Genomic DNA, 25665 nt, shown 5'->3' on the forward strand with positions numbered 1-25665 from the left:
ACCACCTCCCAGGCGCCCCGCACGGGAATCGAGGGAACTCCGGCTCCCGCCCCACCGGGGCTGCCTCCAGGGTGTCGGGGGGGGTCAGGGCTGCCCGGAACCCGCCGGCAGCAAGCCACGGATTTTGCCCACTCCTTTATTTTTGTCTTTCTTTGTTTTGTCCCGCCGGACGTGTCCCTGGCTCCTGCCGGGCCCTGCCCGCAGCCTGCGCCCCCCCTCCGCCGCGTTCGCCCCCCCGGGGCACCCCACGCCCGCCCCGGTGGGCAGCGGCGGGGGGCGAGGGCCGGTGGAGGGGATGCTCCGCCCGGGGCCGCCGGGCCGGAGTGGGGCCGCGGGCGGTGGGAAGGGCGGGGGCGGGGGGCATCCCTCCGGGAACCCCCCTCCCCCTTTTCTTTTTTTTTTTTTTACGTTTTTTTTTTTTCTTTCTTTTTTTTTCCTTTGCGGCGCGCGGCCAGCCCCGGCGAGGAAGATTTGGGCTGAAATCACGGCTTTCTCTGGATGATCGACAGCTCCGGGAGAAACCATCGGCGGGCGGGGGGAGCCGCCGCCCGCCGCCGCCCGCCGCCCCCCGCCGCGCCGCCGCCCCCCGCCGCCCCCCGCCGCCCGCCGCCCCCCGCCGCCGCCGCCGCCCCCCGCCGCCCCCCCGCCGGCGGCGCGGCGCCCCGGGGCGGGGCGGGGGGCGGCGCGGGGCGCTCCCCCGCGCGGCAGCGGCGGTGGCTCGGCCCGGCCGCGGCGGCGGGGCCGGCGGTGCGCTCCGTGCCCGCGGCCGTGCCCGCGCCGGCGGCGGCCCCAGCGAGGGGCTCGGCTCGGCTCTGCGCTCCGCCGCCGCCGCCCCCCGCCGCCCCCATGGAGCGCCGGCCGCGCCGCCTCTGATGCCCGGCCCGGCGCGCACCATGGGGCCGCTGTGGCTCTGCTGCCTGCCCCTCGCCCTCCTGCCCCTGCTCGCCGCCGTGGAAGGTAAGGGGGGGCGGTGGGGGGCGGGGGCCCTTGTGGGGCAGGGCGACCCCCCCCTTCGCGTGTTTTTCCCTATTTTTTTTTGGGGGGGGGGTGGCACTTCGCCCCCCTCCCCCTCCCCGCCGCACCCCCTCCGCAGCGCTGGAGGGGAGGCGAAGTTTTGGGGAAGTGCTGCCCCAGCCGGAGGCGCTGGCGCCGGAGCCCGGAGCGGAGCTGGGGGCCCCTCTTGTGCCGTGTGTGTCGTGTCCCCCCCCCCCCCCCCAACCTCCCCGTCCGCAGACCCTCCCGATCGCTGCCTTGCCCTTCTCTCCGCCATCCCTTTGCCAAGGTGGGCATCCCCCGCCGGCAGCCCGGCACCCCCGCGGCACATCACGGGCGCCGCTTGAGTACCGCGGAGCCTGTGCCGGGGATGCCCGGGCTCTGCCAGGCTGTGCCCGCCGCCGGCGGCTGGGAGAGGCTTTGGGGCGCACCTCGACAAGGCCTTGCCGGCATCCTGGGGCTCACGGCCGGCTCCCCGTTGGCGGCATGGCTTTCCCGGCGTCCCCGGGAGGAGCCGGGCTCCCCGCCGAGTTCCCCCGGTGCTCAGACAAAGCAGAGCCGGGAGGCAGGTGGGGAGCTCCTGCGGGCTGGGTGCGCGGGGAAGGCGTTGGGGGGAGCCCGCAGCTGGGGTCTGGGCAAGGGGGGCCACGTCTTCCCGCTCCCAAGCCCACCTCAGCCATGCCTGGGCGCCCCCAGCCCGCCTGCGGCGCGGGCGCCCTGGGGAGCGCTGGAGAACTGGGCTGGGCAGGGGTGAGGGCGAGGCGTCAGGCCGAAATCGGGCTCATCCCGGCCCCGCGCGGTCCACGGGGCGTCGTGGGAGGGCCGTGTTGGAGCCGGCGAGGGACCGGGTGGCTCTGCTGGCCCCTCGGCCTCACCGGGCCGGCTGGGCGGCCGCTGGCGGCCTCGGGCGTGGAGGCGCCGGGCGGTGGGAGCTGCGCGGACGGTGTTCGTCTGGAACACGGATGAAGCACCATTTATTAAGTTGGAGTTTTGGGAGATGACTCATGGGTTGGCCAGCTATACATCGTGATATTTACAATATGGGAGCTTGGCATAAATAGGACTATTTACGTTGCAGTGGAGAGCGCTAGCCAGCTATGCTATTCAAATGAGCCCAGTATGTTTTTAATTAGGGGGGAGGGGGTTGGGGTGATGAGCGTGTTTGTGGGAGCGTACGTGTCCACGTGGGATGCCTGGCCTCATCAGCCGGCCGCGCTGACACTTCCAACGGGGTTTGTGCTTGGCCAGCGGGGCCCAAGCGGGCTTGGCCGTGTGGAGCCAACGCTGCTGACTCCAGCAGAGGAGGGAGCCAGGCACATCGTGCAGGGACGGGGTGACACCTCCACCCTGCCCTGCCCTTCCTGCACGCTGAGAGGAGCTGCTGGGCGGTGCTGGGCGTTTGGTGCCCAACTCTTGCGTGCTTGCTTTTAGACGTGGGTGACCTTCCCGCTGGCACGGCAGGAGCAGCGGGGACGGGATGTGCAAGCACCTGGGCTCATCCCAGGGGATGAGGAATGTGTATCTGGGGACATGGGGGCGGCCAGTGCTGGCGGGGGGTCTCACCCACCTGAGATGATCGCCATTAGCTGTGCTTCTCCATGGATGGGGGTGCTCCCGGGGAGACAGTCAATGGGGGCCCTGCACCACGCTTCCAGTGACCATCGCTGTCTGGGCTGAACGTGTTGATCTGGGTTTGGTGGGGTCACCCCCACGCCCCCATTATTGCCTCCTGCCTTTGTGTGTGTGTGCGTGTTGCAGGGTCACCATGATGGCTTGCGGTCTGTGGCAACCGGCTACCGCGTCCCAGCCTTTCCCTCCTTGCAGAGGCTTCTCGGGAGCTGGTGAGGTGAAAGCACGTGGGCTGCAGCTCCCTGGGCTCCTTCCTCTTCTTTGGGAGCTGCCTCCTCCTGGGTCTTCCCGGGGCGCTTGGATGCAGCGGCCGCGGGCATCTGCGGATGCTCTGGGCCCTGTTGGTGCCGGCAGACTGACCCAGCGGTGCCCGTTGGCCAAGGTGGCGGTGGCTGGACCCCACCACATCCCCCTGGCCACGGGGCACCTCCATGGTGGCAATGCCCTCTGCGCTGTTCTCACCAGCTCCGGCAAATTCCCAGGGCCAAAATGGGGGGGGAAAAAAAGGCTCGTTCAGGGCAAAACCATGTTCCGGTTATTTGCCCGGGGATCCTGCCTCTCGAGTCCTGTTTCCAGCTCTGCTACAGAGCTTTTCTGTAATGCTGGTAATTTCACTTGTCTCCTCTGTGCCTCAGTTTTCCTAATTACAAGGCGTAAAATAATACAAGCGTCTTTCCCAAGGGAGCCGCGAGGTTTTGTTAATGAACATGACAAAGTGCTTTGGGATCCGTGGTTGAAAGCGCAGCCTTAGTCAGTGTGCCTGTGTGTGGGGTGTTTATTTATCTACATGCTTTATATTTCTCTGAACGACATATATTCACTTGCATTTAACAAACCTTAATTAGAAACAAAGCCGATAGGGAAGGAAATATAAACAGGAGTGTGCATGAAAATTGGAAGTTGATTACTCACTGGCCAGCAGAATGCGTGTCTCGGGCTCGGGAGGAAAGGCTGTTTGGTTAAAACCGGCTGTTAAAAGGAAATGTGAAAAGAACGTAAAACATAAATCAATATGGAAAACAGGGAGGTGGATGACAACGTACATAAAGCAGAGGTTAAGAATTGCGTACAGTTGTTAAGGCAGTTGCAAGGTAACGTATCTGCAGCTGAGAAAGTTCAGGCTTATAAAAGGAAAGTTTTTGTGTGTGTGTGTTTTTTTTTTTTAAAAAAAAAACCAAACCCAGAAAGTCAAGAACAAAGGAGTCCTGGAAGGGTCTGGATCCCACACCGGTTGGTAACAGTGCCGCTATCACTAACGGCTCCTCTTTGTATTCCTGCCGGCGTATGCCGCACGCGTATCTGGAGTGCTGATACTTCCGAGGTATTTTGGGGGGAGCTGGGAAGGGCACTTAGGTATTTTAAAATCAACAGCCTGGCTAACTCGCGTGTGAGGGGAGGAAAAAAAAAACCCCGAAGGCGCTCTTCACTCTGTTGGAGTTAACTTTTCATAAACCTTGCGGTGCTGGCAGGTTTCCCGAGGGCTGGAGGGAAGCCACCCGTGCGCCAAAAAATGCGAAAGGAGAAACGAGATGGCCCTAGTGTCTGTGAGGGCGCAGGCAGGCTGGGAGCCGGTGGCGCGGAGGCAGCGGGGGACCTGATGGGCCGCTGGGAGCTTTGCTGGGAAGCAGCGTCACGGGCGGCCGAGGGGGCTTCACGTTGAGTGTCCTTCTGTGCCGGGGGGTTGCGGTCCTGAGCCTGGCGTTGGGCTCGGAAAGCGGTGCTGGGGCGGGAGGGCTGCGTCCTCTCCCGGGGCCGGCATCCCTGCGGCACGCCATGGCTGATGTGCTGGCCATGAACACTTGTGCCCATCCTCCAGCAAGCTGGAGGCACGACCTTTGTGTTCCTGCGTAGTTAATAATGTATTAAAATGTACACAGTATTCATTATGCATTTATTACATAGCATACAGGTACATAATATACAGTATATTGTACTTTATGTAAGCTATAACGTATTTTAGTGTTAAAATATGGTCACCTTCCTTGTCCGCATGGTTGCGACCCGCTGCTGAGCACCCAGCAGCTCCTCCGGGCCCAGGAGCGGTGAGAGGGGGTGCCAGCGAGCACAGGGCTTGGTTTGTCCTCATTGTGTCTGGCTTCGTGGTCTCCCTGGAAGGCTTTAGATGTCTCACCGAGGTTACGGGTCGCGCCAGGGCAGTTGCTTTGGCCTCGGTGCTCCGGGGAGGTGGCGTGTGCCTGGGGCGTGCCAGGACCACGGGAGCTGCGGGAGCATCCCAGCGAGCCCAGCACGCTCCGGAGCGGTGGGGCAGAGCAGCAGGTCCAGGGAAAAAACCCCGGATCTGTCAAAGCCGGTCCATCCCTTGGGTGGATGCTGCCAAGGGGGTTTGGGGCTGTCCCCCAGGGGCGGGAGCCGCGGTCCCCTTTGCGGATGGGCTGAGGACCTGCCTGCACAGGTTGGCGGCTGTTTGTGTACACATACCTGAGCTGGCTGCAAAGAGGGGTCGGCACCAGCGGGGCTGCGAAGCCTGCCTGAGGAGCTGGGTAAATACTGGGTGCTGAGATACCTCCCGAGGCCCCGGTGCTTTTGTACGAGTGCGGCCGGAGCTGTGATAGACGAGAGTCTGACCCCACTGCTCCTACCCTGACACACGCCCGCTCCCGACAGACCGACCCTGCTGAGATGGGTGCTAATGTGTGGGTCTGTCTGGGGTGGGTGCGGGATTCCCATCCCACAGAATGTCCTTTTTTACCAAGAAAGACCCCCGCCGGCTCACACCCTGGTTTGCAGTCCCTCCCAAACCTGGTGCCTGGTTTGCAGAGACACTGGAGCGAGGCGCGGCTGCCCGTTGGATGGTGTCGGGATGGCGGTAGCGAGGGGAGATCCTCGGAGGCAAAAGTTCAGCCTTTAGATAAGGGGGTAACAGTGGGGCCTCCCGCGATAAGGGGCTGACGTAGCGCAGGTGGGAGGGAGAGGCAGTGCCTGGGGGGTGTCGGGGGGGGCTCTGCCCTGGCTGGTACCCGGGGATGCAGGCAGCACCAGGCGGTATCGCTGGGGATGCTGGAGGCAGGCTGGGAGCCCTCGGCAGCTGGGAGGGTGCAAGGAAGGAGAGGGGCCGCAGGGGGATATGTGGCATATATATCTTGACGCCGACTTTGTATTGATGGTGGGTGTCTCGGGGACGTGCTGCGTGGGCGGCAGTTTGTGCCAGGTTGCAGGTGCAGGGGCGGCTGCGCGGGGCGTGCTGGTCCCCGCTGAGCGCGGCCGGGTGGAGGTGAGGGAGTAAGTGAGGATCAGGCCGTGCCTTCTGCCCCTCTCTGAATTTCCGCGCTGGGGGATGAAGGGAGCAGCGTTAGGTCTCTGCTAGCCCCCTGCCCCACCTCGCGGCACTGATTGCCAGCCCTTATGGGAGATGAAATGGGCCACAAGGTCAGAAAACACAGCTATAACTGTGGATGGTCTGTGCCTCTGTAAATGTCACATAGGGGCGTTATTGAGAAACTATAGTTTTAGCGGCTGTGAATAATCACAGCTCTTTGGAGAGCCCAGGAGAGGAGGATCTCTTGACTTAGACCCAAGCATCACGCGTGACGCAGGGCAAGGCGTGGAGCCGGCTCCGTGGGAGCAGGTTCAGCTTCCCAGCGGGCACGATAAGGGGCCGGTGAGCTCCAGAAGTTGGTGAAGCTTTATCAGTTAGTCTAATAAATGATGTTCTTTCTACCTTACCTCTCTTCGAGGGAGACCATCGCATCCCTGAAATGACCAGCACTTAAAAACACTGCACAGTAACATTTTGTAAGTCAGTCAGGCAAAATGAAGGAGCTAGCTGAAGGGAGCAGCTAAAATAGCAAAATACTTGGGAAATGATATTAAAGCTCAGGATAAATGCACGCAGCCATTTACCTTATGAGTTTTAAAAAAGAAAATAAATCTTGATTAAATGGCAAATTGAAGGAAGTCACCGGAGGTAAAAAGATGCTCTTCAGAAAGTGGAATTGGTGTCTAAAAGGGGAAATAGAAAAAAGTCAGAAACCGTGGTGGGGTGAACGCAAAGAATATGGCAGGCTGAGAGGAGTTTGAAAAACAGCTTGTGAGAAGAACAGAATTATCCCCCCAACAGATGAGAATCAGGAGGTTAGACCTGACCGGGGTGGAGCACCTTGGGAGACGAGGAACAACTCCAGTGTCCCCCCAGACGGCGGTGGCCAAGGGGACTCCTGCCAAGGAGCTTTCCTGCCCAGGTCAGGGCCCAGAGACCGCCCTGCAGTGAAGGCAGAAGAGCTTATATTTTGGAATAAATTGGTAAAACGATTGGGGCCAGAGCAAATGGGACAAGCATCCTTTAAGAAGAGCTCCCTGGGTGATCCAGGAGACTCCAGAGCAGTAATTTTAGAGGAAGGGCTCTCTTATGGATTAAAATCTGCTTAAAGAGGGGGAAACAAAGAGTCAGTTTTCCCACTAGATGGGGGTCAGCGTGAGGCTTGTGCCGCGCGACGTATTTATAAACGCACTAGAAAGGGGTGGGAACTCAAAGGCGAGAAAGTTTGCAGATTATACAAAATTATTCAGGACGATAAAAACAACAGTTGTCTTTAAAATATTGTAAAAGGATCTCATGACACTGGATAACCAGGCTATAAAGTGGCAGATTAAATGTAGTCAGTGATGAATGAAAAGGGATTCACATGGAAAAAATTACCCTAAACCCATGCATGCACAGTGGCAGTCTTTAAATTACTTATTAGCATTTTAAGAAAGAGATCTTAAAGTCATTGTGGATGGCTCTTTGAAAGCATCGACTCAGAACTGGGAAAGGCTGGGAAAGGAGGGCGAGGATGCTCGTACAGGAGAGGTACGTGGCGGGGCGGGCTTCAGGAAAGATGTCGCTGGGGGGGCGCAGAGGTGCGCGGGACTGCGGGGAGTGTGAAGAAGGGGGTGATGAAGGGGTCATGATTCATTATTTCGTATTTGCTCACTCACTCTTGAGTTCTCAGGCAGGAGGTTTAAAACCAGGCGCCGCGGAGGGTGGGGGCAGGAGTGTGCTGGGCAGGATGAACCCCCCCACCCCCGCCATCCTGGGTACTGGGCGCATCAGGGAGCTCTTGATGCTGGGCTGCACGAAGTGGGGTGCTTTTACACCTCCCCCCGCAGCATACCCCAGTGCACTGCTGGAGGCGGGAGGGGAACCAGGAATCCCTTTGGCTCAGCCTCCCATGGCAGATGTGGTATTTGAGGTCTGCCCCGAGGGGGAAGGTGTCTTCTCCAGGCTCCGATGCTGGATGCCCCATGCTTGGTGGGGGCCTTGTTGCCCCCCCCCAGCTGCCGGCTTGGCTTTCAAGGCTGTCTGCAGCTTCTGAGGCAAAGCGCTGGTGGGTCCACATTGCCCTGGGTGCTCATCGCCTTGGCCATGATGGTGGACCCTCCGGGTGCGGGAATGCCTTCCAGCCTTATGCAGGCTCTTGATTTTGGCAGTCTGGTCGGGCAGGGTAAGGTCCCCTGGAAAATGCCCGATGGTGCTCACCTTTGCCCTCCTCGACGTTTTGGATGCCGAGAGCATCTAGCTGGAGCTGGGGGAGGAGAGGAGCTACCCTCAGCCCAGGGTTCATCGGGGAGGGTGAAGGCTGGGTTTAGGTCAGGGAGTGGTGAGGGCGGCTGAGCGTGTGAACGTCCCCGCCGCGGAGGGGATGCCTTAAGCCGCGCGGGCTCGTGCTCAAAAGGCCAGACAAAGGGAACAATGGGCTCCGCAGCCGGGCTCCTGGGCAGCCTGCGGCTGGCTGCCGAGCCCCCGCCATGGGAGAGGAGGGGGGAGGCACTTGGGCTGGCTGTGGAGGGCTCTGTACCCCTCTGCTCCCACCCAGGCTTTGGTGCTCGTGGGGACACCTGGTCCGCGGCAGACTGAAGGCCAAACCATGTCCCAGATGATGGTTATTCACTCCGAGCAGCTCTGCCTGTGCCCAGCAGGGCCAGGCTTACTTGAGGTCCGTCTGCCTGGCAGTGGGCTGAAACGAGCCCTGCTCCATGGGAAGTGTCACCCCAGCTCCCAAAACCTGTCCTCGAAGTGCGGGGAGTGCTGCCAGGGCCTGGTGAGCTCTGGTTGCGTGTCCTCGCTGTGGCTTGCAGGGATCCTTGTTGGGTGGCTGGTGCAGAGCTGCTATGAGGCAGAGGAGGGGGAGAGCCAGGGAGGGTGAGGAGGGTCGAACACGGGCTGGAACCGCCAGACCTTCTATCCAGACTCTCTGTAAGCCTGGACAACTTCAGCAGAGGGAAGCAGGAGAGAGAAGGCATCTCCATCCTCCACAGCCCTGGTGCACAGAGGCCACGGGAGGCTGCAGATGAGAAGCATCCCATGCACCGTAGTGTGGCAGTGCAGGTTCTTCCTACCCCAGAGTCTCTCAGGGCAAGGGAGGACCTGTTGGAGCACTCTGTCTTGGAGCAGAGGACAGGGAGTCCTTGGATGCTCTTCCATCTCCCAAGGAGATCCTGCTTTTCTGAGCCTCCCAGGAAGCCACTCGTTCATGAGGGGTAGCCACTGAACCCAAGTGCTTTGGCTTGGGTTCCTTGCTGAGGCTAGAGGGTTGGGCACGATGTGCCTGAGGACAAGCCGGGCAGCAATAGGCTGTTCAGATGCCTCCAGGTATGTGGTTGCTGTCACCCAAGAGGCGGGTGTGTGTGTATCCTACCAGGACCATATCTGCCTGCCCATGCCACTCCCTCCAGGCATGGGCATGGCTGGTGATCCTGGAGAGGGCTGGCAGCATCCTTCCCTGCCACTGGCTCCTGAGACTTTGCAGCTCATTCTCCCCAGGTATGGGCAAGGGGCTGCCTCCTGGAGTTTGGCTTCAGGCCTTTCTCTCGAGATGCATCCATTTCTTGCAAGCTCAGCTTTTTGCACGGCCAGCATTCGAGCTGTTGGGTTGGGGTGGTGGGACTCATCAGTCTCACCAAGGAGGAAGGCTTGGCCCCAGGGCATACATGGGGATGACGCCTTTATCCCATATCTAGTCCCTGTTCTGAGGATGTGTCTGAAGAAGCTGTTTGTGGTCTTGGATAAGAGCTAGGAGCGCTCTGGACTGACAAATACATGTGCAGCTGGTTTGGGGCAAGGTATGGGAGAAAGTCTGCTGAAGATAAGGGTTGGGCCAGCTGAAGGCATTGGGTGCAGCAGAGGGGAGGTTGAAGAAGCCCCGGGCCATCATGGGGAGGTTCGTGCAGCGGCAAGCGGCTGCGAGCTGGCCAGGCAGCCCCCCAGCCGGTGCATACCACATGCTTGGGCGTGAGATGGGCTGGAGCACGTGAGGGTCACGTCTCACCGTGCAGAAGTTACGGCCGCGTTTCATGATTTGCTTTGCTTGTAATCCTGTTTCCAGGCTCCACAACTGCAACTCGGAAACCTTTACGGTGAGCCTCACTTAATAAATCTCTGCCTTGTTTTACTTTTAAGCCTGTCTGGTATCAGGGGACAAAGCAAGCAGGAGAAATGTGTGAACTGGGGGCAGCGCGGATGAAATAAAACAAGGCGTACGGGCTGGCTGGAGCACGTCGCCTGTAGGGAGGGGGGCTGGCCAGGCTGCAGAGGGTTAATTGTGGCATGCCAGCTTTGGGAAAGGCCTTTCCTGCGGATCTCTCCTGCAGGATCCCCACCACCTCCAAGGTTGCTTGCGGAGCACCCTCGCAGGTGGCTGAGCGCCGCTTTTGTGTGCTTGTCCCAGCCTCTGTATGCACACCTCGGCACGCAAGCTGCCCGCGTGTGTGCTGAGGGAGCACCTGCGTGTTAAATGCGAGCAGGCACGTGGCTTCCTCGCTGCTTTGGCATAGAAACGGGCCAACGGGCCAGCTCCGGGAGGGAAAGCAAACCGGCGATGGGGTTTTTTTTCTTTCCCTGGGGAGCAGAGAGCGGCTGGTGCCCGGACGTGGGGAATGGTTTTAATTGCCCAGTGCTGGAGCATGCTGGGTAGCGGGATGGAGATCCCTGCCCCTCCGAGCCCGCTCCTGCCTGGCACGGGGCGCGATGCTGCGGCAGCAAGGGGGTGGGTCGAGGCAGGCAGAGCAGAGCAGCTCCACCAGAGACAGTTTCCAGCCAGGCTGGGCAAATGCATTCCCTGGGCAGAGCCCCCTTGCCCATGCCAAACCTGGGACAAAGCCTTGCTCCTTTAACCCACCTTGTGGAGGGCTGGATACTCCCAGTGTAACAAGGACCCTCCTGGGCTTCTCCCATCCTCGCTGCATGTTAGCACTGCTCTGGAGGCTCGGAAAGGACAAACACAGAAGTGTGCATGATGCCGTGTGGAAATCCCTTGACAGCAGACACATAGCAGAGCAGCGGGGCGCTGGCGTGGGCTGGAGGTGCAGGCTGTGCCAGCTGCTCTGGAGGGGAAGGGGTGCCGAGCGCCTCCCAGGACATGTCCCCATTCGTCTGCTCTACCTTTGGGGAGCCTCACAGAGAGTCCTCGGACAGATGCAGAGCAGTCGGGAGCAGGGCGGGCACGGGGAAGGTGCTAATTAGGATGTTGGCAGCATTAGTGGGGGTTGGTGTCTGGCTAGTGGGAGGTGTTGAACAGGCAGCGCGGGGTCTGCTCTGTGTTGCGCTCAGTGTAAATCTCCAGGCAGCAGGCAGCTAGCGGGTCTGCGGGTGGGATGAGGCCAGCTCGGGTGTGCGATGGAGCTGCCCCGGGGTCGGTGGGTGCTGCTTGGGACCACCTGTGGCAGCTGGGTGACGGCTGGTGATGCAGCTCTGTCACGGGGGGGCAGATCCTCTCTGAGCATCATCGAGTGATTGGGCGATGCCTACTCTGTGTGGCTGTGCTGCTGCTGCACAGAGCCAGCACCTGATACATCAGGTTTTCTCTCCCTTTTGGCTGTTCACCTTTCTTTTTCCAGGGCTGTAGGTGAGATGGAGAGCAAAGAAGTTGGTAATGATCTTTTCTTTTTTTTGGTGTCAAACTCTCGTGCCTTCAGATTGAATAGCTGCCATGAGATTTTGCTGTGACTGACACCTGTTCTGGCTAGAGAGTGACAGCTTTTGATAAACACAGATCCTCTGGAAATGCTGAATTTACTGGCAGCTGCTCCCATTTGTCGCCTGGTCTCTGTTCCTGGGTTTGGCTAAACCGTGCACCGCTCTGAGAGGTTGCTGATGCTCCGCCTTGGGTCGAGTGGTGGCTGGGGAGGTCTCTTGGGCTCCACTGGTTTATGGCGAGCCACAGGACAGGCAGGAGGTGCAGACACACACAGGTATGGCTTTGCTGGGGAGTGCATCCAGGCTGGTCCCTCTAGGCCAAGCACTGGGGCTGAGCAAGTGGCTGTCCCCATCCTGGTGGGACACAGCTCATGGGCGTGCACATCACAGAATCCCAGACTGGCAGGGGCTGGAAGGGACCTCTGGAGCTCACCCCATCCCACCCCTGCTGGAGCAGGCACCCCCAGAGCAGGGGCACAGGGCCGTGTCCAGGCGGGGGGTGAATGTCTCCAGGGAAGGGACCCCACAGCCTCTCTGGGCAGCCTGTGCCCCTGCTCTGGCACCCGCACAGGGAAGGGGTTTGTCCTCATGTTCAGGGGGAGCTTCCCGTGTTCCAGCTTGTGCCCGTGGCCCCTTGGCCTGGCGTTGGGCACCGCTGAAAAGAGCCCGGCCCCATCCTCCTGACACCCACCCTTCAGATATTTATAGGTATTGATGAGACCCCCCTCAGCCTTCTCTTCTCCAGGCTGAACAAGCCCAGGTGTCTCAGCCTTTCCTCCCAAGGGAGATGCTCCAGGCCCCTGAGCATCTCCGTAGCTCTCCGCTGGACTTGCTCAAGCAGCTCCCTGTCCTTCTTGAACTGGAGGGTCCTCATGGGGGGCAAGTGGGCACATGCCAAAAGCTGAGCGAGCCGGCTCGTTCCCAGCATTTGCTTTCATCCCTCAGCACTGTGGAATCCCATCCCTGCTTACCTGCGGGGCTGAGGGTGAGGTACAGCCTCCCTGGGCTGGGTCCCGCAGCGCTGCTTTGCTGCTCCCTGTTTCCGTATGTCTCTGCGTAACAAAAGGTGGGGCTGCACAGCGGGGCTTGAGTTTTGGACTGGGAAGTAAGGGGTGCGTAGGGGACACTGCTGGGAGCAGCGGTAGGTTTGGGAGTGGCACGTTTGGGGACCAACAGGAGGGACCAGTGGAGCGCACATGTCCCCGCGGCTTGCCTCACGGGGTGGCAGGGGCTGCCACGTGGCCTCGTGCCAGGGGAGGCGAAGCAGGTCACCCTCGAGAAGTCTTGCCCTGTAATTTGGGTGGCCTAAATATGACCTGTGCTCCTGCTTGTGGGTGCTGAGCCCTTGGAAAATTGACCTGGCATTTTATCGTGCGTTTGGGAGGTCCTCGGTGTGTGGGCTACAGAGGGAAAAGGGAAAAAAATGGGATTTGCGAGGTCAGCCCTGGGTGTGTCGTCCAGCCTCGAATTGCTCAGTGGCCAGAGGGGTGGAGAAGGGCTTGGCCTCTGCCGTGGGTCTCCTGGGGGAGCTGGCAGCTCATCGAGCCATGGTGGTGTGCCCACCCCGCTGTCTCCCCATCAAGGCACCCATTACCCTGCGCATGGTACATTGGGGTCTGTGGTGCGTGTGCTGGAAGGAGAAACCCCATAGGCGCACGGGCTCAGGTGGCATCATCTGAAGGTACTGCGGGGGTCTCCTTCCCTTTTGTGGCAGGAGTGTGCTGTGCTCTTGTGCAGGGCTAAAATAAAACTGCTGGCGAAGCCCCATCCCACATAAAGAGCCCGGCTGTGCACTGAGAGATATGTCTCTCTCCTGGCCGCTGTGGCTGAGGATGCTCAACGCAGGGTTTCTGAGCTGGCGGTGTCTTTTTCTTGATGTAGAAGTGGTGTTTGAAATCAATGGTAGCCTCTTGTGCTCGGTGTGCTCCAGAGCTCTAATGCTGAGGGGCCACCTCGCATGACCGTGGGCTAATGTGAGTGTTGGGAGCCCACCTGGAACGGGTATGTGGTGGCCCCACCGTGCCAGGGAGTACCGTGAGGGCGGCCAGACAAATTGACGGATGAGTCAACAAAGCCAAAAAAAAAAACCCCAACCCCAAAAATAAAAAGCCTTGGTTCTGTTCCAATTATATAAAAATAAAATGAAACAAACATTGTGTTCAAATTGCCTGAAGAAATCCCACCAACCAGCCGCCCTGAGGGAGGCCCTGCCGGTCTGACGTCGAGTGGTCCCGCTCCCTGAGGATGCACGTCCCACAGACAGTCCCTGTTGATGCGTTGCAGCAGAGGGGGTTCCTGCCCCAGCCCCCCCGGCTCTTTTCCCCTTTCCAGCTACGCTGAGGGTCTGGAGAGCGGGCGTTTCTTTGCTGCACAAGCCTGTCCTCCAGCGTGGGTTTGGTGTGACCCTGTGCCAAGCCTGGGCTTGGAGGTACCTGCTCTTCCTACCTCTCCCCCTCCAAATCCTTATTTCCTTCTCAGTCAGTCAAATTAGAGCACCCTGGGGGCGGTTTGTCCCAGGCGGGCATGGTTTTATGGGCCAACATCTGCCTGAGCCGAGTGGAGGTGTCTGGATGTCCTCTGCCCGAGGCTGGCTCCTGGGAGGACTCTGCTTGTGCTGGGGGCTGTGGTCCCTGCTCCAGCCACGGAGTGGAGGTAGTGGGGACACACGACTCTGATCATCTCATTTTAGTGAGGTTGGCTCAAAATCAAGTGTTTTAACCGCCCAGCAAATTTTGTGATGGGATTTATCCAGTGTCTTAGGAGGGTGGCAGAGGGCCTGTGCTGGCCCTGGGGCTGCTTCTAGAAGAGAAGGACGCTGAAGCCCACTGCTGAGAGCACGCTTTTGCAAGAGCTGCTGCATCTCCTGCACCCGGCTTCTGGGACCCAAAACGAGTCCTGGAGGGGGTGGGTATCCTTTGCCCTGCTCTGGACAGCAGCAGGGGTAAATTTTCACTAGAGATCACGGCAGCGACTGCCGAGTTGCTTTTATTTTGGTCTCGTAAGATAGCGAGGCCTGTTGGAGGTGCGAGCAGGGAAGGCCCATGGCAGGGCTTGCCAGCCTTTAATGCTTGGAATAGTTTTGCTGCTTGCATTTGCAGGGCTCCGGCACAGATGAGACTTGCTGGTCTCCATGGTTTTATGTGCCATGGGACTGTGCCAACAGTTTAATCACAGCTGAACCCTCATAGAGCAGCATAAAAAATGTTGTAGTTGGGATTAGGTTACCCATCCTTCCTATAAAAGACTCTATAAACAGTCCATCAAGCCCAAGCATTCCTCTGTTGGCTGTGAGGTCCTTTGCTCTTAATGGGTCTGGCATTTGCTTTGACTAAGTCTTTTTTCCTTGGGGGAGGGGGGGCACTGCTTTAAAGGATCCCCCAAAGGAAGGCTTTTCTGCTTGTATTAGTGGGGGAACCCAACTGGGCTGGGTTGACAGAGGTGGTGTTGGATGTCAGAGGATCTGGCTGGGGAGGCAGGGAGTAAGAGGCAGCCGCGACAAGCCCAGAAGGCACTGACAACAGCAGCTGCTCCCTCCCCATTGCTGAGCGCTTTTTCCGTATGGATTTGCTGCTTGCCGGGGTGCTGGAGAGTTTTCTCTAGCCTTGGGGCAGGCAAGGACCTAGGGAAGCTCCCCCTGCCATCTCGCAGCACGCCTCGGACCTGTTGTGTCTCTGCTGCAGCTTGAGCAAGTTCCCAAAAGCTGCTGAAAACCCTAAAGCTCAGGCTGGGCACCGGGGTGTCTCTTTCTAGCTGTGGGTGCACTCCCGTCGTCACCTTTACCTTCACACAGGATGCCTGCTGTGGAAGAGCCCCAGTTTAATACCGAGAGACTTTCTCGGGGTGCTTTGAGTTTTGTCATTCAGCCTTTGGGAGCTGCAGGGCAGGGAACGGATGGATGCGGGTGATGCCGAGGGCGTTCCCTGTCCTGGCTGCTGCATCCTTGAGGCAGGACTGTGCACATCTTGGTTGTGTCTTGGGCAGCTCGTCTATGGGACCTTGTAGATGCTCCTGTCTGGGACAGTCATCTGTCCTGGAAACCTTAAAAGCATGATAATGCTCCTGCTCTGCTAGAAATGGAGGGGAGGAGAGAGCAAAGGTGGCATTTGTTTGCGCACCGAGCCCGAGCCCTAATCCCCCGGCTCCCAAGGCGGTCCCCGCTGTGATGGCAGTCCTGTTGGTGAACCTTCCCGCTTGGAGGAGGACTGAAGCTGTCCCGTTGTTACACGCATAGCGAACGTCTGTTGGGTGGGAACAGCATCCGTGCTGTGGTGCCAAAACTGGGCGCAGGGGGCTGTCCCCGATCAGTGCCACCATGCCACTGGGACCATCTGGAGTTTCTCCTGGCTGGTGCTTACATCTGCTGAGCCACACCAGCTTGAGGAGTGTTTGCTGGAGGAGACCAGACTTTCCAGTGCTTTTCCCAGCAGAGGTTAAATTATTTTGATGATTGTGTCCCCCACGAACTTTCCTTTGAAGATGATTTGGTCAAATTTTCACCAGCACAAAAGTGGGGTTTCTACTGTATGCCATTAGCAAGATCCCCTCCCTTATTATCCTGCAGAGGGCAATTCAGTCCACCTGCCAGGGGTGGCTGTTTCAGATCATCTGCCTTGTCCTCAGAGGCCCTTTTCTCTCTGTCGTTAACTATCTGTAGAAAATTAACAACTGCATTAAAGTGGAAGCATTATATTTTCATATGGTGAACGCCAAGGGAGGTGAATCCTACATCCTTTACCTGAGGATGCTCCGTGAGCCTTGAAGAGCATTAGACACTTCAGCATCGGTTTCTTTCATCCGTTTCCATCACACTGACTGTAAGACAAAAATGAACCTGGGGCTGGTTCCTGCAGAGTCCACCGAGGTCCAATGCTGGGAACTATTACTTGAAACCTGCCAGCTAATCAGCTTTTAATCCCTTTAGCATGTTTTCGGTGGTACGGAGTTGTCCGCCCGGGCAACGGCTCGCTGTCGCTGGCACGGCTGGCTCCGTGCTGCCGTCACGCCTCCTGGTTTCGGTAGTTGGGAAGCTTCCTGCCTTGTACACGGTTACTCTCACCAATCAGACTTGTAATCTCAGTGAAGAATGAAATCAGATTTGTTTGACAAGACCTGTTTCCTGTAGAAGTATGTTGACTGGTGCTAATTATACTCCTGTTCTTTAATTCTTTATGATTTGAATTACATCAGCATTTTCATTATTTTCCCAGAAGTGATTCCAGGCTGAGCGAGACCTTGAATGCCTACTATTTTATCATGTTATAATGCTAGTGCATCTACTAAACGTGATCCTTCTTCTGCACTGAGATGCTTCTGCATTGGTGTCTTCAAGGACGTACCAGCTTTCTTCCTCTCTCAGACATCCCCTCACGGGCTCTTGCTGGCTAATTCTTGATGTCTGTTGAGTTTGTTGCTGTGAAAAGTGTTTGAATTTCTCAGTTCTCCCTCTCCCCCTTCCAGTCCCTGAGGTATTATAAGCTCTGATACTTCTCAGTCAGAAGCTGTCCCCAGCCTCACGCTCTCCACTGGCTGCAGGGGCTCATGGATCTGCACCGTCTTTTCCTCAGGCTGCTGCTGCAAATGACAAAGAGCTTTTTGAAGTTTCCTTCACCAAAGTGCTTCTGGCCTCACCTCTCCCCGCCTTGGCAAAGGGGATGGGGATGCTCTGTGGGAACGCAGTGCTGCAAAGAGATGCATAGGTTTGCTCCACTGCCCAGCTATTAATGTAAACACTGACCAGCGCTGGAACCAGGCTGTGGAGCTTTCCTGTGGTTTTCTTCCAACCTGATGTTAATGACTAGTCCCAGGACTTGATTTTTCATCTGTTGTGGAGCTGTACCGGAATTGCACGTGGCCGTGGTTCCTTGGCCTTGCTTTTGAAAGTGTCGTAACTGAAAAGCCCAGAAATGAAGATAAACGATGGCTGTGGCTTTTCCCACCTCCACGAGATTGTTGTCTGTGTAGGAAAGAGCTGAGTTGTTTGGTCACTGCGTGGCCTTGACGAATGCATTCCAGCTGTGGCCAAAGTTTTAGTTATTTTCTAGCTGGTTACAAATGGCGCATGTGATTTTTAAGAGAATTACAGTCAGATGGTCCCTGGGTCATTAGTTATGTATGAGCTAAGGAATCCTGTGTTACTAATGGGAGGAAGCAGCCGTGTCCTCCTGAGGGCTATGGAAATAACATCCTACTTTCCTAATGAAGACTCAGACTTGCTGGCCATGGCCACCCTTCACAAACGGTTAAAAAGAACTGCAGCAAAGGAAGCTCTGATTGCATGGAGGGTAAAAAATAAATCAAACAACAAACCAAAACAAAACCCCAACAACAACAAAAAATTGCCCTGAGAATGGTGCAGAGGTGAAGCAGGGCCCAGAATGGTGACGGGGTCTCCAGATCCTCATTCCTGGTCATTGTCAGTGCTTTTTTCTATGTTTCCATGAATTTTAACATTTTTACTTAGCATTTTGTCTATATGCTTAAAAGAATAACACCACCATAACTAATTCTTGTCTTCCGCCGTGCCAGACATGACTTTTCCATAGGTTTCCCTTATTAACTTGCTTCACTTCATAGCAGTCACGATAAAATATGAGTTACCTGCTTACTCGCCTTCCGCTTCTCAAGTATTGCCTTTGTACGTGCAGTTGTCACCAGCACTTTGTTACTCTGAGGCTGGCTTTGTCTGAAGTTGTTGTCTTCTTAGGTTGTCAAATTGTAGCCTTTAAAAAAAAACTGTTTAACCTTTTCTTTGAGTCATAGAATCGTAGAATGATTTGGGTTGGAAGGGACCTCCAAAGGTCACCTAGTCCAAAACGCCTCTGATTTTCATTTGTACTTTTGGCTCCTGTTTCCTGGTTGGCTCCGCTTGCTCATTTTCTGAGACTTGGGAAACTAATGCATTTGGAGGAGTGGGCAAAACCATTTCAGGTTCAGCCTGTCCTCTCTTTGGCCGGCGCAGGCTGTGATCGTCAGTGCTGCGGCAATTACCTGCTTCCAGTCCAGTGATTCAGCCCTCTCTCTGTGTCATTATGAGGTCCGAAATTGTAGACCTCGGGGCCTTTAATGCACTTTATGCATTAAAATTATATAATGAGCTTGTCCTCACCGATTGCAGGGTATGATATAGTGTAACAATGACAGATATTGGCAGGTACGAGGCACTGGTGTTTCCAGGCAGTGCGAGAAGCAGAAATCTGGTGGTGAAAGTGGGGTCGTTGGCTCTGTATCCGTCATGTGTTGGCTTTCCGTCACATGTGATGTTGCACCATTTCGTATCCTGAGCATGTTTCTGATTTATATTGGCACAATGGTGGCTCAGCTGAACCGATGCAAACTGAGCTGTCTTCTCCAGCATCCTCTTTGGCTTAACGGCCCTGTGATGAGTTTACAGTGTAGACTAGTCCTAGTCCCAGCTCTGATAGATTGATGTGCCAATGATGGCTAGGTTGGACCCCCTCCTTTGTAGACAAGCCTGGAGCTGGAGGAGACATGGTTTGGGGAGGTGACAGCGGAGTCTGCTGTGGCAGCTCAGTTCAGGCATGCTGGTCACCCTGCACTCGCCTCTCCCTGGCTCTCGCTATCCTCCTCCTCAGGAGCCCTGGCCAGATTTCCTGCTGAAATGGAGAGGGGAGTCCACGACTGCCTCAGCCTCAGGTTGGGCACAGTGTCAGGTGAGTTGAATGGGATGTTTTAAGACTGAAGAAGGATCACTGGTGGCTGGGTTTGAGAGAATTTGCGATGACAACAGCCTTTGAGCAGGAGACGTGCCCTGCTTTGCTGATGGAGAAGGACCTGCTGCCCTGGCAAAACCAGCTTTCATCTTAGAAGGTGGCTCCTGCTAAACATTTGCTGGTATCTCTGTTGGTTTTGGGCTGAGCAAGTTCAGCTGACTTGATGCATTGGCTGCTGGTTAAGAAAGAAGAGTCCTTTTGGCATCCACTGAAGGGTGGGTGACCCTCTGAATTTGCAGGATGGATGCCAAGGTGCAGACTCGCTCGTATTGATGAGCCTGGTGTCAGACCAGGGAGACCCTGCCTTACTCATGCCTTGCTGTCATTGTGCATCTGCTGGATTTTTGCTGCAAAACACCATAAAGAGGTTTGGGTTTTTTTCCCCCCACCAAGTAAGTTATAATACTAAACAGATGGGCATCCTGGAGCAGGCAGAAGGGGTTGTGTCATCAGTGGGATGGGGTGGCTCCCTTGGATGGCTAACGTGGAGATGGGCCTGGACGACGTACAAGAGTGTTTCCCAGACTGTGTTTCCAGCCAACCTTCCTGTGGGCAAAATTTAGAGCTGCGTGTTGTAGCTTCACTTGCCAGAAGAAGCGAACATTGGCAAACTGGCGTCTGGATGAGGCAGTGGCTTGCATCATTGTATAGAAGTTGTACTAGGGAAGCGATTTGTGGTCCTGCTATGTTTGCACACCTTCTAGAAGAGCAAGACTTTTCAACGCCATCAGTAAAACAAGGCATCTCCATCTTCGATCAGAGTAGATGTCCAGCTCTGGTGTCCCTGTCCCGAAGGTCCCCCTGCTTCAGTTGTAGCAGTGATCAGGGTGGCTCTGGATTTGCCCAGTCAAGTTCTGGGAACCTCCAGTGCGGGAGATCCTGCACCTCTCTGGTGGCCTGCCTCAGGGCTGTGTGGCTCTCCTGAGGAAGCAATATCCTAAATAATCTTTCAGTATCCAACTTGAACATCCCAAGTCACAGTTTATATTTTGAAAAGGTCTCTCCTGGGTCAAGGTGCTCATCCTGGAGCCACTTACTCTTGTGTTATGGGATGAGACGAGTCACTGTTCTTGTCTTATGGGATGAGATGCCTTCTACTTAGCTGAGCACGGGCGAAAGCTGTGTTTTCCCTTCACTACTGTCAGCCTTTTCTTTAGGAAATTGCGTCTTTCTGAGAATGGACAGATTCGGGGTTTAAACCATGTCTTTGTTTTTTATTCTCTTCGTACCCTGCCCCAAACACTGGTGGTACATGAATAACATTGCCCTGATGGTGATGATCATGTTTGGCCATGGATACTCACTGCCTCAGAGATCCTGTCCCGGCGGTCAAAGTGCCAAGGAGAAGGTGGGAGAGGAGGTAATCCACGAACTGATTTGTCTCTGAGGCATGGCTCACAACATTTCTGCTGTGTACAAGCTAGAAGTGTCTGCAGCCACCCAGAATACCGAGCAGGAGCGACGCTAAACCTAATGCTGGAATCTTTGGAGTTTCTCTTTCCTTGCAGTAATAATTGAAGTAATAATAAATTTAAAAAGTAATACACCCCCCGCCCCCACCCCCCACCCCCCAAATTGGATAAAAATCATATCCCAGCTTCAAAAGCATCTGGGTCAGATGGGGGTGAATGGGTGAATTGCTTGTGGACAGCAGAGCTGCCTTCTCCCTCATGCCATCAGCATCTCATAAGCAGGGATGTGGTGGGAGAGGCTGCGACTGTGGAGGATGTCCAGATGTGGGAGTGGGTCCATCCCAGCCACGGAAATGCTCCCTCCATCCCTGCTCCTACCTGGCACACCGGTCCCTTCCCCTCCGCTCCAGCAGGGTTTTTAATAGCCGTTTCCCTGTGAAATCAGAAAGATTGCCGGCTGTGAAATACAAATGATACGTACTAAATGCTGTGTAATGGATTCCACTTGCAACGTTTCGTGACTGTGTGTTTCTAATAAAAGCCTCTGAGAGCGAGGCGGAGGCTCGCCAGCTGGCGGGGGTCGGGATGCTGGGGGGGCTGGGTCCTGCAGCCAGCGTGCGTGGTCCCCACGAGGCTCACGGCCAGCCAGGGCGGCTCTCATAAGATGAAGCATCCAGCTACAAAAACCCCATGGAGTGTGTGTACCGAGGCAAAAACCAAGCTTGCAGTGATGCTTTTCGTGGGGGGTTTTCTGTTCTCTCCTTTGCCGGTGGAGACGTGGGGTGAAGATGTGGGGTTCAGGGGAACAGAGCAGCAGCAGGACTTGCTTTGCATTATCATGGGGCACAAAGCTGCCCCTGAGGATGTACCTTCTTGCTCAGGCTGGCCGTAATGGGCAGATCATGGAGATGTGCGCTGCACTGTGCTTTAGTGTGGAGCAAAGCATGTGAGCAGCGCTTGGTGCTTTCGGACTGGGGGATGGATGAGTCACCCTAAGAGTTGTGCAGAGGTAACCGGGGGTTTCAAACCACTTACGTGCAATTCAGCAGCTTTAGGAGTATGGGGGGGGCTCCCGCAATGCTCCAGCAAGAAATAGATTTACAGGCCTGTACTGAAGGGGCTTAAAATTGGATGGTCACAGGAGAATAGTCTGAGTGGATCATCACCACTTTTGGGCAGTATTGCTAATGAGATCCCCGCCTGCAGCAAGTACCAGTGCTGGGAGGGTAATAAAGGTGGGAGAGGATGGGCTGGTCATACCTGAGACAATTCGGTGCGTCAGGGGAACAAAAGTGGCTCTGAGCACGGCCAGGGTGTATCTGGGAGCAGAAGGGGTGGTCCATGGCTATGGGACAGGAGATGCTAACTGGGAGATCACGGGCCCTGAAAACCCCTTTGAAATGCATTTCCCTGGGGTGAAAGGGCTAATCAGGTCCTTGCTTGGTGAGCCAGCACATACCCGTTTATCCCTTCCTGGTGATGATGGGTGCTGGCGGCCGGGTCCATTTCTGGTGTCTGCAGCCAAAAGAGAATCAAAATAGAAAAAACCATCTACAGTCAAGAATCAAGGTGGAAAACCTGCCTGTCGTTTGCTTTATCCAGCAGATTAAGGAGTGTCTTCTGCCTCATCTGCTGGTGCAGGCCGGGAGGAAGGGTTGTTAATCGTGAAGGTCTGTTTAATTTAGCAGGGCAGGACTCTGTGGCTTGGAAGCTGGACTAATTCAGACTGGTAGAGGAGAATGTTTTTAATAACGTGTCTAATTAACTGCAGCAGCTCACCCAGGGATGTAGTCAATTCGTTATTGCTCGTAATCTGTAGATCAAAGGTGACTGATTTCTCATAAACTAGTTTTGACCCCTGGGGCTCTTCCCTCCAGCTAATACCCCTCTGTCTCCAGCCATCCTCGGGCACGTGCTGGGCTGGAGGAACGGCCTGGCAGCCTGGCCAGGCTGTTTGCTGCCTTAGAAATGTGCGAGCCTGCGCTTGGCTGGAGCGAATGCCGGTGCGTCTCGCCAAAGCCCTGCTCCCGCTGCCCGAGGCAGGAGCGCACGGGGCTGGCTCTGCTCACCCCGTCCTCTGAGGGTACCACGGAGCAAACTTCTCTGATAACACACGTCTTACTGAAGCTTCAGTTTCAAGGGGTGTGCTAATAAACGCAAAGATGCTGGGACACAAGCTGCTGATAAGGGTTACCCTGCTGCACGTGGGCATCTCCCAGCTGCCTGTATCACGGCTGCTGCAGCATCGGCCTGCGCCTACCCTGTGCTGCTTGAGGTCCCTCTGCACAGGCACAACCCGCGGCTGGGGGGGCTTCCCATCCCGGGAAATTTAACACCAGTATTGGATGCTTCCTTCTGAAAGACTCACCCTTGTCTAAATCCGGGGAAGCCCTTCGGCCGGCGCTGGGCAGAGTGTTGGACCAGATGTTCGTGCTTCACCCGTCTGACCTCCCGATCGATGGAGCCCTGAACTGTCCTTTGTTTGCCCGTCCTTGTGGTTGGACACCCGCTGCCACGTCCACAACCACCAGCCCCGCTGCAGACAGCCGCCGGCCGCAGGGCTCGGGTGGGGGTCCCCTCTGCCCCCAGGCCGGTGGGGGTGTCAGCACCCGGGGGGCTTTGCCGCCCCCTTCCCTGCAGCAGAAAGGGGTCACAGTTGTTTTGTTCATGCACTCAGTTTTTGAGTGCCCATGGTTGTGTTTTCCAGGGTCTGATGTTTCTCTGCTCTGTGGGGAGCAGAAAGTCCCTTTCATTTTAAGGGGGGCTCTGCCCCCCGAGTGCTGAACGAGCGTTTGCAAGCCTTGCGCCACCCCTGCAGCGAACGCTGTCGGGGTCCTGCTCCCGGGCACGTCGCTGCGTGCTCTGCCCCATCCCAGGTGCCACCTCAGACGACCCACACGCTGGGTGGTGACTGAGCCGTTTAGGTGTCCCCTCCTGTCACCTGTGACTGCCATGCAGCATTTTGCTTTTGAGGCTTTTTTGTTTGAGTGACCCCCTTGGGCAAATCTGTGATATCTGAAGGAGAAAAGTTACCAGAAATAAAAGGCACCGAAGATCCGATCATCTTGTTTCACACTCTGCGGTGGGAACCAGCTGGGTGCCAGCGGCTGTTACCTCCCCAGCTGGCATGGCTGGGCCCTACAGGGATGCCCCTGCCTGTCCCCCACCTCTCCCACCACCCCTCTGTGGCTTCTTCCCCAGTCTCCCGGTTCAGGGCTTTGCTCCTTGCAGACTCTACCTGGGGAGCAGTCCCAGCCTGGGGACATCACAGCATGGGGACAGGTGGGTGTGCAGAGCTGGAGAGGCTGGGCTTGGCGCTGACCTGGCATGATATAGGGAATATTACAGTTTGCTTTTGCTAATGCTTGGAGAGGGGCAGCTTTAAGGATATTTTTACCAAGTTCCTTGAATACACGTCCTGTGAGTCAGAACTGTATCAAAAGTTAATTATTTTCTCTGAGAGGCGTAAACAAACTCTCAGCCAACAGGGTTTTATTCATCTATAAATCCCCGGCAGCTTGAGCGGAGAGATGGAGCCAGCAGCCCTGTGCATCCCATCGGTGTCTCTGCCGGGGGTGGCTGTGCCGAAGCAGCCGGTCCCAGTGCCTCTGCTCTCTGGCGGGATAAATCAGGAGACATGGAGGAGTGCTGCATCCTCTGCAGGCAGGAGAGGTATCTCCTGTGAACTGAGGAGGTATTTTTCACTGCAAGGAGATGTTTTCCACTGCCTGGGCTGCTGGGGTGTGAGAGGGTGCAGACATGCTTCGCCGGTCCCCTCCTCGCCGCCCACCAGGATGTGGTTTTTGGGGAGACTTGCCCTGTGCATTTGGGGCGAGCAGCTTGGAAGGCAGTGTTCATGCTCCAGGTGTTCTTGGTGAGCAGCCAGGTATGTGTTATGGCAGGAGAGACTTACTGAAGCCAGCAGCGCCTGACGGTGTTTGCAGGGGAGGGTTTCCAGCGGGATGGGAAGAGCTCGGGTGCCCTGTGAAGCTGCCCGTGGCAGCAGCCCATCTCCCAAGGGACTGTTGCTCTGCATCAGCCACGCTGCCCCGTCGATGGTGAGAATCATTGAATCCCAGACTGGTGGGGGCTGGAAGGGGCCCCTGGAGCTCACCCCGTCCCACCCCTGCGTGAGCAGGCACCCCCAGAGCAGGGGCACAGGGCCGCGTCCAGGTGGGGGGTGAATGTCTCCAGGGAAGGGACCCCACAGCCTCTCTGGGCAGCCTGTGCCCCTGCTCTGGCACCCGCACAGGGAAGGGCTTTGTCCTCATGTTCAGGGGGAGCTTCCCGTGTTCCAGCTTGTGCCCGTGGCCCCTTGGCCTGTCACCAGGCTCCACTGAAAACAGGCCAGTCTGAGGCAGCGTTGGACACCTCTCCTGCGGGCAGCCTCTGCGCCCCCCGAGATCAGATCAGCTGGAGTCACTCTGGCATCCCTATTCGGAGGAGCGGTTGCTGCTGCCGAGCCCCAGGCTGTGCTTGAAAGCATCTACTTCGGGGCAGTCATGTCTGGGCTGCGGTAGCATCGCAGGCTGCGGGCTCTCCGAGGCACCGGTAGCTCATCGAGCTTTCTGGGGTGCGCTGAGGTCCCAGGCACTCTGGAGGAGACGCGATGACCACACGTGAAGGTGGGCGTGCCAGCCCGCGCTCTGCCTGGCAGGCAAGTCTGGTCTTGAGGACGTCTAGTGGCCACCCTTGGCCCAGGGTAGCTGTTGCCTGCCATATGCCAATGCCCTGGGCACCCCAGAGCCCTTCTGCTCCAGCATCGCGGGCAGCGGTGCAGCGTGCTGCTGGTTTCCCACGGCTCGGCTATCGTGACTCCTGGCTGGCTCAGGCTAGCAAGACCTGAGGGATGCTCTCAGCGCGCTCCATCTCCTGATGAGAGCGAGAGGGGTGCTGTGATGGCAGAGGACTGTGCGCAGTGTTGGGCAATGGGAGAAGAGCAGTGTCCTCTTCTTTAAGTGCTGCCCGGGGTTTGGGGTTTGTGCTC

The 25665-nt window shown here is 56.8% G+C and overlaps 1 protein-coding gene across 5 annotated transcripts in view; it reads left to right on the plus strand.

Annotated features, from left to right (window-relative positions):
- The first annotated feature begins 715 nt into the window (after positions 1-715).
- EPHB2 (EPH receptor B2) overlaps positions 716-25665 on the plus strand; it is a 139377-nt gene continuing 114427 nt past the window's right edge. For 4 of the 5 annotated variants that reach the window (XM_064470417.1, XM_064470419.1, XM_064470418.1 and 1 more), the window contains exon 1: positions 720-957. In XM_064470417.1, the coding sequence (XP_064326487.1) occupies positions 873-957 (85 nt within the window). In that variant the 5' untranslated portion in view covers positions 720-872. Of the gene's footprint in view, positions 958-25665 lie in introns of all 5 variants that reach the window. The other variant, XM_064470421.1, reaches the window with a different exon arrangement.

Source organism: Phalacrocorax carbo, chromosome 20, assembly GCF_963921805.1.
Source record: "Phalacrocorax carbo chromosome 20, bPhaCar2.1, whole genome shotgun sequence".
Taxonomy (NCBI): Eukaryota; Metazoa; Chordata; class Aves; order Suliformes; family Phalacrocoracidae; genus Phalacrocorax; species Phalacrocorax carbo.